Below are 13,108 nucleotides of genomic sequence, written 5' to 3'. Positions count from 1 at the left end.
GTCACAGAGGAGGACCTAACCTAAGGCAGCCTGCCCTCATCCCCGCGAGTAAACCCACCTGTGGCCACAGTGCCGCTGTGAAATATTTCCAGTCATCACAGGCATCGGCTTGAACTCATCCAAATGGGAAGCCTGGAACGAAGTTCTGTCATGATGTGCGGTTCAAAAAGTCAGTCATTAGTATTCCTTGGACTGGTTTTCAACAGCCTAGAAATGGTGAGTGCAACTAATTTTCTTTCAAAATATTTTTCTAGAATGATACTGTGCTCTTTGTAAAAGTAAACTAAAAGCTAGAAGCTATTTGATAGAGACTATCCCGCTTCCACATTCATATTTTGTTACTGTTACTCTTATGCAAATATTTACGAGTGACTGGCTAGGTTTTGAAAATAAGGGTCAAACATAAAATAGTATTTTAGGGTCCTTTCAAAGTCTGTCAGCAAGTGAACACTAAATCAACAGGCAGATTCAGAGAGGAAAATGAAGTAATATAATCTGCACATCTGTACCATATCTCACTGGTTGCACAAACTGTCTGTGCTTAAAGAATTGGAACAAATACATCACATCAGTAGGATGTGCTAAAAAGTGTCATGTTTTAAGCTGTTACTAATATTATCAGGAGTTTTTTAATTTCCCAAGTAAAATATTTCACTTTGTATTTCTAATTTTTTACATCTTCTTTTTCAGGTTTTTTCATCTAGCACAGGTAAATCTTCAAAATGACATTTTGTTTGTGCATGCTTATTTTTGAATGGGTATGAAGTTTCTGATATCTAATAAATTCTGTAAGTTTTCACAGTTTTATAAACAAAAAAATGTTTTCAAGTTTGATTGAGTTTCAAAAAAAGTCTATGTTGATATATTTATAAACTTGAAATCTCATTTTGAAGAGACCCAGTTCTGTTGGACACTCGTACAAAGATTCTCACAGGCCACTTATACCATGACATTGGTATTATCTCCTAAGCACTAAATGTTTTTAATATTTTGTGGCATTTTATACTTCCTACAATCTCACATTTTGTGCCAACAGCTCCTAGTGCCTTAAGCATGCATGCTAACTAGTTTAATGCAAGGAATGCAAGACTGCAAGGAATGCTTTTAGAATCAATTCATTCTCTAAGAAGGGTGATAGTACATGTTTCTACATATATTGAACTGTTAGAGTCTTGTTCGAGCAAGAGTTAGATTTACTGATTTTCTTGCTAGAGTTAGATTAACTGAAATGTTTTTCTGGTTGTGGTGGTTTTTTTTCTTTCTTTCTTTCTTTTAGGTTTCTCTGTGTCTATATATGATGTGACATCAAGAAGCATTTATCTCAGATGGCCTAAGGTTTCAGGAGCCTTTTTCTACAGAATCACAGCTACAGCTGTGAATACTGTAGGCCATTCTTTACTGGCTCATTTTAGTGATGCTACATTTACAGGCATGCTAACTTCATTAATTCCCAATACTGTTTATGCTATACAAGCAGAAGCCATTGACAAGAATGGAATTATTCTGGCTGAAACACAGATTATGCAGTCAACAGGTTAGTAAGAGAACCTCCATGAAATATGATTTCCATTGAGCTCTGTAGCACTGGAGTTTCATCCCTGGTGTTTATTGTACCTGTAGGGAATAGCTGCCATTCCTGTTGAAGCCTTTTGTTGGTCCTCATACCGAGTTCAGTAGTAGCATGATTAGCTCATTTTCCCCTCTTCTTTTTTTCATGCATGTTTCCCTAAGCTGCCACACACAGCTCGCTCAGATTGCAGCTTTCCAAATCATCCACCTTCTCATTACAAATGCAGATGTGAAGCTGGATACATTTTTCAGTACTGATTCTGATAAATTATATTTTTGTTTCATTTGCAAAAGGACTTGTGGCATAAAGTCATTGATGGATAGTGAAAAATCTACAAAAACCAATTTCCTTTCTCATCTCACCGCTGAACTGTAATTGAGAAAACAATCTGTTGAAATTCTGTTTTTAAAATACTTTTAACTCATAATTTTTAGACATAGACATTATAGTAGAATGTTCATTATAAAAGGAATTGTTACAATAAAAATTAAGCATCAAAATTAAAAAGTAGCAGTGTTTATCCTGATAAATATAAAACCCCTCTAGTGATAGATTAGTTATCTGAGAACCGATGTTAATGACTCACGGTCTATAATTTATTTCTGATATAAATCATATGCTATATATTGTCTACTTGACCTTTGGGCAAGCAACTCTCTTAGATTTGCATAAGGGTTTCCTGCACATATTTTTTAATGAGTTGCTTATGAAGATAATTTATTAAAAGGAAAAATAAGATCATAGCATGGTAGCTGACGATTTTCCCAAAGACAGAGAAAGACACACCTGCAAATGTTCCATAGGTATCATGATATAGAATGTGTTACCATTTTTAAGAGGGGGCAAAAGAGGATGTATGACTGTAACCAAATGAGAAAATGCTTGGGTCTAAGAGTGCAGAGATAATGCTCAAGGTTTGTACACCCACGCCTAATATTTTCTGCGATCTCGGAAATCCTCAATTAGCTGCATTGCTACAAGTAATTTTGCCTCAAGGAGCACACTGATGTCCCAAATACGTGGCCATTTCAATAGTGATTTCAAGAGCACTAAAATATTTTCATTGGAAGATTAAAGATGATGTAGAATACCTGAAAATTACATGTGTTTTGTTAATGTTCATTTACACTTGTTTTAGACCTAGTGCAGGATCATTTGTCTTTGAGGTATGCAGCGTCTTTCATATGAGGAGAGGCTGAAAGAGTTGTGACCATTCAGCTTTGAGAAGAAAAGGCTCAGGGAGGATCTCAGCAATGTGTATATACTTACTTGATGGGAAAGAACGAGGGAACCAGACTTCTCGGTAGCACCCATAACAGGACAAGAGACAGTGGGCACAAATTCAGACAAATTCCATATGAAGAGGAGAAAACAGTTTTATACTGTGAGGGCTGTCAAACACTGGAAAAAGTTGTCCAGAGAAACGGTGGGAAAGATAAGCAGACCTGTATAACATGAAAACCCTAGAAAGCCACATCCTCCCAAACAGTACCTATCAATCTAATTGATGCAGAGTCTTTCACCCTTGAAAGACAAATGTGTGTCATACCAGTAGCAAGTCTTCTAAGAGTTCCCAAATATTACAGTTTTCAGTAGTCATTGTACTGCATGCACTGAAAAATATCTGTTTTATTTCCTGAAACAAAAGTAAACATACTGTACTATTTAACTTTTTAAAATTGAATAATAAATTTAAAACATTAATAGAAAGTGTAGACCATTTGTTCTGATCAGTCTTTGTGCAATGTTCAGAGCACACTGTTTTAGAGGGCTGAGTTCCCCAATGTCAGCACATCTATTGTTATTTCTGTTTTAGCTCCAGACATACCTGTTATTGATCAGGCTTACTCAAAACTTAGCAACAGTATCACAGTGGAATGGAGAGCGGTACCTGGAGCTACTAGTTACCTACTGTCTGCACAAGATGGAGATTCCTGCACTGAAACTATAGTCACAAATTCACCGGGTACAGTTATGGGATTGAAACCTGCCACCTCATACAGAATCACTATCAGATCTATAAATGCAGGAGGAAAAAGCCAGCCTTCACCTTCCAGAAAAGCAAAAACAGGTGGACTTTACTTTTATTTCAAATTCTTTAATATTATACTATAAAGCACTCATGGAAGCATCCTAGCTTAAATATATATATAGTATAATTTAAATATATATTTTATATATATATGGAACAAAAAAGAAACAGTGTAGCCCAGAAATGTACCAGTACCACTTATTATAATTTTGTATTTTAAATTGTATTGAGCATACTCTCCTTGCAGTTTTTGAGGACTAGAATTTGACTGTCTGACTTAATGAGCAGGACATGAGTCTGACTTGGTGGTTTGCTTTCTGACATTAAGTTAAATGTTTAGTAAAGAAGTTTTAATAGAGTCTGTATGAATATACTGATTTTATTTTAACAGAAGACACATCCTGAGAGAATAGAATACATGAAAAAACAAAGTACGAAATAATAAGACAGTGCAAAACTTAAGTGATGGGAAATACAGTATCTTAGTGATTTTCATTCTTCTGCACCCTCTGCTTTCATGCATTGTATGTGAGTTTCTTTCACTTTACAAAACCTGTTACGTAATGGATCTACTAAATCAGTTTCCTGATTTATTCTGTCAATCTTGCACTAATTTGTCTTTCTGTTGTTGTTATTGTTTTAATAATTTGTTGATTTTGTATTGTGTGTATTCATCTGTAATTTGGACCTTCTAAACTGTATTACTAGCTAACTGAAAGCTAAATTGATGTTCTTTCTGAACAGTCCTGGCTGCTCCAGTTCTGTCTGTTAGTTCCCTGAGCTGTGACTCCATTGCAGTGAGCTGGAAAGCTGTGTATATGGCAGCTGGATTCTCTGTGTCCCTGATGAGATCGGATGGTTTGGGCAGAATGCTGAAGCAGAAGACCACCAATACTTTCTTCGTATTTACAAATTTAGATCCAGGAACTCTCTATACTATCAAGGCATATGCCTGGAATGCCAATGGGCTTCCTGGAGATGATTTCACATACAACCAAAGAACAAGGAAGAAATTTTATTTTCTAAAACTAAGTAAGCATTAAAAAAAAAAAAAAGATTTACCAAGAAGAGTTTGTGTGTGTATGATTGAGTTATGTTTTTCAAAGATACATTGGGTAGATTTTCATATCGTCTAAGTCTTAGCCCATCTCAAACTTCATGGAAACCAGATAGTGTGGCTATGTCTAATGAGTATTACTGAGGCAAACATTCCATTAACTACCACTGAAGATTTACAGGCCTGGGTAAGGATTACACAAGCTTAAACTGTTTGGGGGATTTTTCTAACTGCGAACAGCAACTGTTCAAATAAGGCAAGGAATTTCAACAGAAAGCTTTATGTCAGTGTACAAATAGAATCATTTATTTAGAAAATTATGTTGCAACTTTAATATTAACAAGGGTAAGGTGTGCACCACAAAAAATTGTACTTCATTTGCAAGTTCTGAAAAACTTCATGTCTGTAGGCCATACGCAAAGTTGTACTTACAATTATTCCCAATTGATATACCATAGGTCCTCAGGCACCAGTGGACGTTCAAGTAGTTTTCAATAGCGGTGCTTTAAGAGCTGTTGTTTCTTGGATGCCAGCAGAAGGAGCTCTAACTTACAGTGTGACAGCCTCCAGTGGACTCCTGAAACTGAAGTGTAACACATCGTCCGCCTCCTGCGTGGTACCGTCACTCCAGTGCGGATCTGAATATTCTGTTTCTGTCACAGCACATAATGATGCTGGATCCAGTAAACCTACTGATGCAGTAAGCTTAAAAACTAGTATGTGAATCATTGATTCTTACATAGCTTATGGCATTTTAACATACGTTTCTTTAACTTCAAATGCTAGTCCAGTACAATTCATGATTCTCAAATAGTTGTTTCTGTTTCTGAACTTTGCGCATGAACTATACCATATACTTTTGTACTAAGGGGATAATAGCTTAAATTTTCTTCATATTTCTGTGAGAAACTTACATCAGTGTATATATTGTTAGCTGAAACAATAAGCCTGCATTTTCCTCCTACCAGAAGTACTTGTTCTAAAGTCAATTTTCTGAGTGTAAAACTAAGGAATAGCAGATCTGTTCCAAATAGATCGTGAGAAGTCTGTGAGGAAATAGCATGGAGGCCTTAGGCTGTGCTCTAGGCTAGATTTAGTTGCAACTTAGAAAGCAGGTTAACAAATAACCACTCCCAGCTAAATGGTGCCATGAAACTGAATTCAGGTAGTCACAGGCTGTTTGCAGGTTGCAGCTTTGTCAGTACAAAAGATTGCTAGTCTCAGCTACTTAGCACCACTGCCATGTCACAGATTTATGCTTCCTGATCTGTTAGATGAATGGCTCATGTAAGCAAGACCTAAACCATTTTTGTTATGTGCTATCTTAAGGACAGAACTTAATTTACTGATTTATTTAATGTTACTTGTCTCATTCTGACCTCTCACTGTATCAGTTAGAGATCACCCATGTGAGCAACTCAGAAGTAGTTCTAATGGGATGAAAGCCTTTAGCAAGGGACACTTTTAAGCTGTGGGCTGTAATCTTCTCAACCAATGTTGCTTCAGTTAGATCTTTTATGTTCTAGTAGCAGCAAGCTATACTTTTTGAACCAGGAGAGGAAAGAAAAATGTTATTTGAGGAAACAAACAAACAAGGAGTTAGAAGTTTATTGTGAAATTTTGGTATGACACCAGAAATGAAACCTGAGCAAAAGACTCTTCTACATCAGACAGAGTCAGTGAGTTTCATACCAGTATATAAAGTGTTTTCACATAAAGGTTTCTGGATGTCAACAGCTATTCAAGATATTATTCTCGTTTTCATCCAAAACTGCTATTTGTGAGCACAGAATGTGCCAATTCCTTTTCAAATACTGACTAGTGTCTCTTTTTCTTCACGGGGGCTCCTTAAGCAGGTCTCTTTTATGTAAGGGATGAAGGTAAGATCTGTTTTGTTCTGTAAAAATCATACTACTTTTCATCTAAATGTAAGTAGCATCCTCTGTAAAGAGGTATGAGTTGCTTTTTTTGATCAAGACAACGCTAAATGTCCAAGCTGAGTAGAATAATTCTATATATTCCTCTATTCCTGATTTTACTTTTTTTATTCCATAAAGTATAACTTAAAAATATTCTGATGACAATTCTTTTTTCTTTCTTTTCATTTTTATTTTTTTCAGTCCCTTGTGCACCAGGAAATATATCAATTGAAGAGGATGAACCTGGCAACTTGTTGGTATCATGGTCCAGTGTCAGTTTTGGCCATTATTATGTGGTTTTTGTGAAGAGTGATGATGGCTTGGAAGTGCACTGCAACACATCACATACTCAATGCCATTTCCAATCAGACTGCGGTTTCACCTACTTCATTAGTGTCTTTGCATACAACAAGGCAGGGCAGAGTCCTTTAGGCGATGTATTCAATTACACCACTGGTAAGTATTAATGTATTCTTGCAAATTCATTTTGGATCCGTTAACTGTATTTATGATAGAGCTGACTGGACTTTTTTGTTTGTTTGTTTTTGTTTTTTGGAAGATAATGACTTGAACTATTTTTATTCAATTTGGGGACAAAACACACAGAAGTTGGTAGAGAAAAATAACCACTTCACTTTGCAGTTGATTTTAACTTAACTAGTCAAATGCAACATACTTACAAACTTGAAGATAGCTTTACCTTCTACAAACATTAGACAGGGACGTATGAACAACACACAGTCCTGGGATGACATTTGAATTCTAGCCCTGGATTTTTTTCTGTTGCCTTGAGAAGGATGTACAAAAGTGTTAAACTTCTTTAGAGATGGTTTCCATATTTGGAAAACTAAAAATAACCAGTTAAATGTGAAGAACATTGTTAGAGTTACTTAGAATTTTAATGTTACTTGAAGTTACTTTAATGTTACTAGAGCTACTTGGAATTTTAAATCAAGGACATATATAATTCTATGTATATATAAATACTGTGTGTTACATTAGAATGCCCTCTATTAAAGGAGGGATACAAAATAAAACACTTCTGGAGATTTAAGATATGAAGCACAGAGGTAAATGACAAAACACTGTTCAGTTTAATGCCCGGTCACTGTTCCTGCTGAAGCTTCCACCTCTTTCTTGCCTCTCCCAGCACCTTGCTGCCCCAGCGACTTCCATGCTGTGCTGGTGGCAAGTGACACCGTGGAGGTGACCTGGGCTCCTGTCCGCGGTGCTGAACTGTACGAGCCAAAAGCTGCTGAGGGGAGCAGTGCTGTGCTCTGCAACGACACCGCCATGGCCTGCACCTTGTCTGCTCTGCGCTGCAATACCATCTACAACATCACTGTTTACTCATTCAGCGAGATCAGGGGCAGCAACACATCATGCACACCTAAATACGTGGCAACAGGTATTATGATCCTTCTTATTTTCCTTTAGAAATAATTAGGCTACGATGATTAATGGATGAAAAAAATTAATAGAGGGTGAAAAGAATTAATAGAGGGAGTGCTAAGTTACTGTAACTAACCCAAATGAAAAAGCCTACTGGAAATATTTAAAAATATATTGTAATTGGGGACCTTAAAAGGGGTTGGACTGAAAGCTACTCAATGCTCCAATTTTTGAAACTCAGATTTACAATTCATCTCTCTTTTTCTATGCAAAATACTTATATTGCTCTTTCTCTCACAAGTTCTAAATTCTCACCAGAAGTAACTCCCTAAGGATTATATACTTTTCTGAAGTAGTCTGTCAGTTCTCACTGGAAGGTAATTTTCATGTGTAATTGATTTAGTATGCATAAACAGTGTTTAATAACTGTTAATATGAAACTTTTCAGCTCCCTGCAGTCCTGAAATTAAAAATATCTCAAAGGAGGCTCTTTCTGTAATCACTGTGCACTGGCAGTCTAACAATGAAGAAGCTACATATACCGTAACTGCACGAGGAGAAGCTGGACTTTGGCATTGCACAAGCTCTGGAAACTCCTGTACCCTAATTAATCTTCCCTGTGGATCTGCTTTCTCTGTTAGTGCTATAGCAAGGTCACGGGTGGGACAGAGCTTACCCAGCTACAGTGTTCCTTTAGAGACAGGTAGGTGGGAATTGTAAAATATTTAGCATCTTGACATTAAAATATTTCTACTCTGTTTATATTTTGACTTTAATTACCACACATGTAAATTATATTTTCTGTTGCTGGATGTCTTCTGCTTAAACGTGTTTGTGTGAGAGAGAGAGAGAGAAGGGCACTTGACTGATACTGAGAAATGCAAGTGCAATCAGTCATCATTTGTCACAGCTAACAACTATAGTAATATCATCCACTAATATATTGCATAAATTCCTTGTCAACATTTTGTTTTCTAATATTGCCAGGAGAAGCAATAAGGCGGTGTCCACCCCAACAAATGAAACAGTCTGAAGAACAGATTAAAGCACATCTCACCACCCTTCCTGCTATTAATCTGTTAGCACGGTTTTGTCCTATATTGTTTGCCCAGATAATTCCCAGGCATAGTTGTGGGATAAATGTAGGCCAGTGTCAATTTTTAGCAGGCAGTTTGTCTGTTAACATTCATTTCATTTTGTAGAGAAAGAAAATTTAAACAGAGACAGAGCTAGACTGAGTCATATGACTTGACGGGTAAAGATGGACCCTGCTTAAACAAACTATAGGTACAGCCTGAGACTGTTTTTCACTATGCTAATATATATATGCTAATACTGAAAAGTATGCAAGCTTTCATTCCTTCACTCTTCAACATGTAATACTGTAGTAGCAATGCCTCAGAATTATTTCAGTTCTACAAGTAAAAAGCAGAAATTAAATTTTTTTTTCTTTTTAAGCTCCTTGTTGCCCTAACGACCTGACACTGACTCAAGTGACACAGTCTGTAACAAACATCAGCTGGTCTGCTGGGATGGGTGCTCAGACATATGTAACAATGCTGGAGTCTTCAAAAGGATGGGCAAAGTGTCACACTCTTCAGAACTACTGTCTCCTGGGATGCATCACATGTGGCACCAACTATACAGTATCACTGAGAGCAATCAGTGAAACTGGTTTGACATCCAGTTGCACATATCAAGGATACTCTTCCAGTATGTAAATAATAAACGCAATTGGGAAGACCTAATATAAAACTTGGTATAGCGTTCCTCTCATACAAATAGTGAAGCTGAAATTCAAGAAATAGTTGATACACTTGCAGTTCCCTCTTTTACATAAATGCACTTTGGATTAATTTCACATATCATTCAACCCCTGCTCTTATAACTGTTATCAGGGGCTATATAAAGAAGTTTTAATAACAATGTTCTAGAACCAAATATTTAATTATGCTACAGCATAATTAAAATCTGGAGTCCACAAAAGGATCCTTGCCTTTCTAGGTAGCCCTAGAGCCTCCCTGAGACAGGCAAGAGCAACAATACTCCAGTGTATAGAACAAGTACCGAATTCCAGCTCTATAATATGAGTCTGATAGAACATTTTCTTCCCTATTCAATATTATTCTGGCTTTCTGCTAAATGCTAACTGCACATTGAAATGCTGGTATTTAGTGTGGTAGTAATGTCACATGGTATAAATGCACTATAACGTATTGTGGGTTTACAGATAAGGTTACTGATATATTGAATGTCTTATTAGGTGCTTGCTGTCCTTCTGGAGTGAAGCTATACAGAATTGGCAATAACGGTATCCGGGTGTACTGGCGAGCTTCTGCAGAAACCAAGAGCTACAATAGTGATTTACGTGGTTCAAAAGGCAATTTCACCTGTACTCCTAGCTCTGGGCGAAGTTACTGTGATATCACTGAGATACCTTGTGGGGATGTCTACACACTGGTAGTATCTCCAGTTACCGATAAGGAGCCAAAGCTTACATTTTGTCCTAAGAAAATATATTCAGGTAAAATTTAAATTAATTGAACAATATATTTTTGTCAATACACGCTAGATTGTTAAAATGTAATCAGAAGTTATGTGAGTAAAGGCAGCACAAACTAGAACTTTTCTATTCTATTGTTGACTCCAGAGTAACCTTTATGGGTGCTATCACGCAGTATCTGTGACTGGAGCTTCACAGGAATATTTTGGGATTAATGCAAAAAAAGTTTGTCTCAATGTATCTCTTGCATAAGGATCACTAGCACTTATCTACACAGATGCCTCTCAACTGGATCATTTCTCTGCATAGTGAATGCAGAGAAGTTAAGTTTCAGTTGGGATAGTAGTGGTTAGACTACAGAAGCAAGTAAATGAGGATTTTAATTGATTTGTTTTATACTGTTATTGTTTGTGGAGGAAAAAAAGAAATCAAGAACTTTTATGAACCGCTCCTAACTGGATAGGAGGTATTATACATAAAAATTGTAGTAGTAATAGTTGTAGTAATTTCCTTGGGATTCCTTTCCCAGGACATAAATTTAAACTATTATAACTACATTTATCTGATGAAAACGCACAGTTGAGTAACATCGACTACATTCTACAGCCTACTGTTTTCCAGTTTACAAGCTGGTATCTAACATCCATACCACTTTCATATCATTTCAGTAACCTGTTCTGGAAGCTCTGTTGGAATGGGTAAGAACACACAGCACATTCATTCCAAATTCATGATGTTTGTAAAGCTTATTAACACTGTGACCCCAAATATGTTGCAAATAAGTTATATTGGATAGTTAAGGCTTAGTGTTATGCAGGGTTGTCTCACCCCTATCTTATAACACATTATTTAAAAAATTGTTACCTACATTATTGCCTTTATTGTATCATGCCATTCTACCCTGTCACATGACATTTACTGTTTATCTAATAGTACATAACAAAAAGCAGGCTTCTGTAGCACGACCATATCCAATTACAGATTAAACTAGGTAATAAACTCTGGTAATAGCCAGAGTTTATTAATAGAGTTATGACTTACTGAATCTATTCTACCTTGTTTTGCAAGTGTTTCAGAGTAGTCTTGTGCTTCATTTCTCTATGTAAAATGCCGAAAACAGTTTCAAAAGCTTTTCCCTCAACAGCTGCTTTACTCTCATTGAAATCATCTTAATTTCTGAATTCTGTTACAGTGATTTATAGAGGAAAGAACAATGCAGAACATGTCTAGATGGAAATTCTGGTTCAGACAAGGAGGTAAGTTCAAAGAGTCCTAAGATTAGGATGTTGTTTGCTTTTTTTCAGCTGCTTAAATCTTTGGGATTGAAGGGATAAACGTCACTAATTCTATCAAAGTTATTTGTTTAAATCCATCATATTTACCTCACGTTGCCTACTCCTACTATCAACACTCATTTGTCCTCTCCTCCAGTAACCCATCTTTCGCTTCTTTAAGCCTTTTCTACTGATTTTATAATCCCCCATCAGAGGAACCCTCCACCAAAGACAAACGGATCAAGCTACTCTCCAGCACTCAATTGCCTTGTCTTTCTCCCATCTAAAACTACTCAGTCTCCCACAAAGTACTCATTTTCTGGGCAAGTTACTGTCCTTGTCTCAAGGATGTTCTCAAAAGGATGTTGAGAAGTCACTGCTGGCTTTTTTCTTCCCCAAGGTTAACTTCCTCTCTGCTGCTCTCCAAGAGCTATCTTGGATATTAAGGATGTTGCTAACGCCATCCTCCCTATTGCTCTTCCCCTGAAGCTGGAAAGATGACATCTATGCTTAATTGCAACAGTCACAGCTGAAGACAGGGAGGAGGGAAACTGAACAGCTAGCTCTATCTGAAATCTAATCCAGAACACTCAATTTCAGCCCTAAACGATGAGATCATTTTTTAAATGCAGTTGGACATAGATAGAGATATTAGTTACCTTGAACTGTAATTTTCCCTGTAAAGCAATCAGTTTTAAAAGCTGTTCCAAAATGGTTACTAATCACTAAGTGCATTTTAGACCTAATACACTGAAGTAGTGAAGGCCAAAAGAAAGAGTAAAACTTAACTCATTTAAAAAAAAAAAAAGCAACAGTTTAGGTGCTCTCAAAACTATTTTGAGGCAATCTAAGTATGCTATTTAATTTTAATTAAAAGAGTAAGTTTCCTCTTTACAATTTTGAGGTGACTCATGAGGGTAAACAACAACCTCTTCAATCCATTTTCTGCTTTGTAGGTAACTAACAAACGCCATTTATTACTAACATTGTTAGTTTTTTTTTTTTTAAGGCAGAACTTTTTCATACTCCACTGTGGTTACTTTTTCAGCCAACATAGCAAATATGATAAAACATGTTCAAGAGTTCCAGTTATACATAAAATTATTAAAAGATATTTTACAAAAACAGTCTTCAGAAAATTATGGAAATAAGGTTACCAAAGTCAAGAGGTTTGTTTGGAACACTTTTCAGGTTATAAATGCCATGCGTTGTGCAAAGTTTCCTTTCTTTGCAGAACACAGTTGTACTGGCTCAGTCACAGCTTCTGCTCTCTTACATTAAACCATCTCATAGGAATCTGACTCTTCACTGTAGATGTCACAAGAAATCACATTGCTTCTTAGAAAATGATTTGCATTGAC

The 13,108-nt window shown here is 36.4% G+C and overlaps 1 protein-coding gene across 1 annotated transcript; it reads left to right on the top strand.

Annotated features, from left to right (window-relative positions):
• The first annotated feature begins 153 nt into the window (after positions 1-153).
• Positions 154-11,269, top strand: FNDC7 (fibronectin type III domain containing 7). The gene is made up of 12 exons (XM_035537562.2): positions 154-216; positions 691-709; positions 1,277-1,534; positions 3,387-3,641; positions 4,347-4,634; positions 5,118-5,375; positions 6,780-7,034; positions 7,729-7,986; positions 8,419-8,673; positions 9,429-9,683; positions 10,234-10,494; positions 11,142-11,269. The coding sequence occupies exons 1-12, from the start codon at positions 154-156 to the stop codon at positions 11,267-11,269; spliced, it is 2,553 nt and encodes an 850-aa protein (XP_035393455.2).
• Positions 11,270-13,108: the final 1,839 nt, after the last annotated feature.

Source organism: Cygnus atratus, chromosome 8 (assembly GCF_013377495.2).
Source record: "Cygnus atratus isolate AKBS03 ecotype Queensland, Australia chromosome 8, CAtr_DNAZoo_HiC_assembly, whole genome shotgun sequence".
Lineage (NCBI taxonomy): Eukaryota > Metazoa > Chordata > Aves > Anseriformes > Anatidae > Cygnus > Cygnus atratus.
Note: the sequence above shows the minus strand (reverse complement) of the source record. Positions and strands in the feature narration are given on the sequence as shown.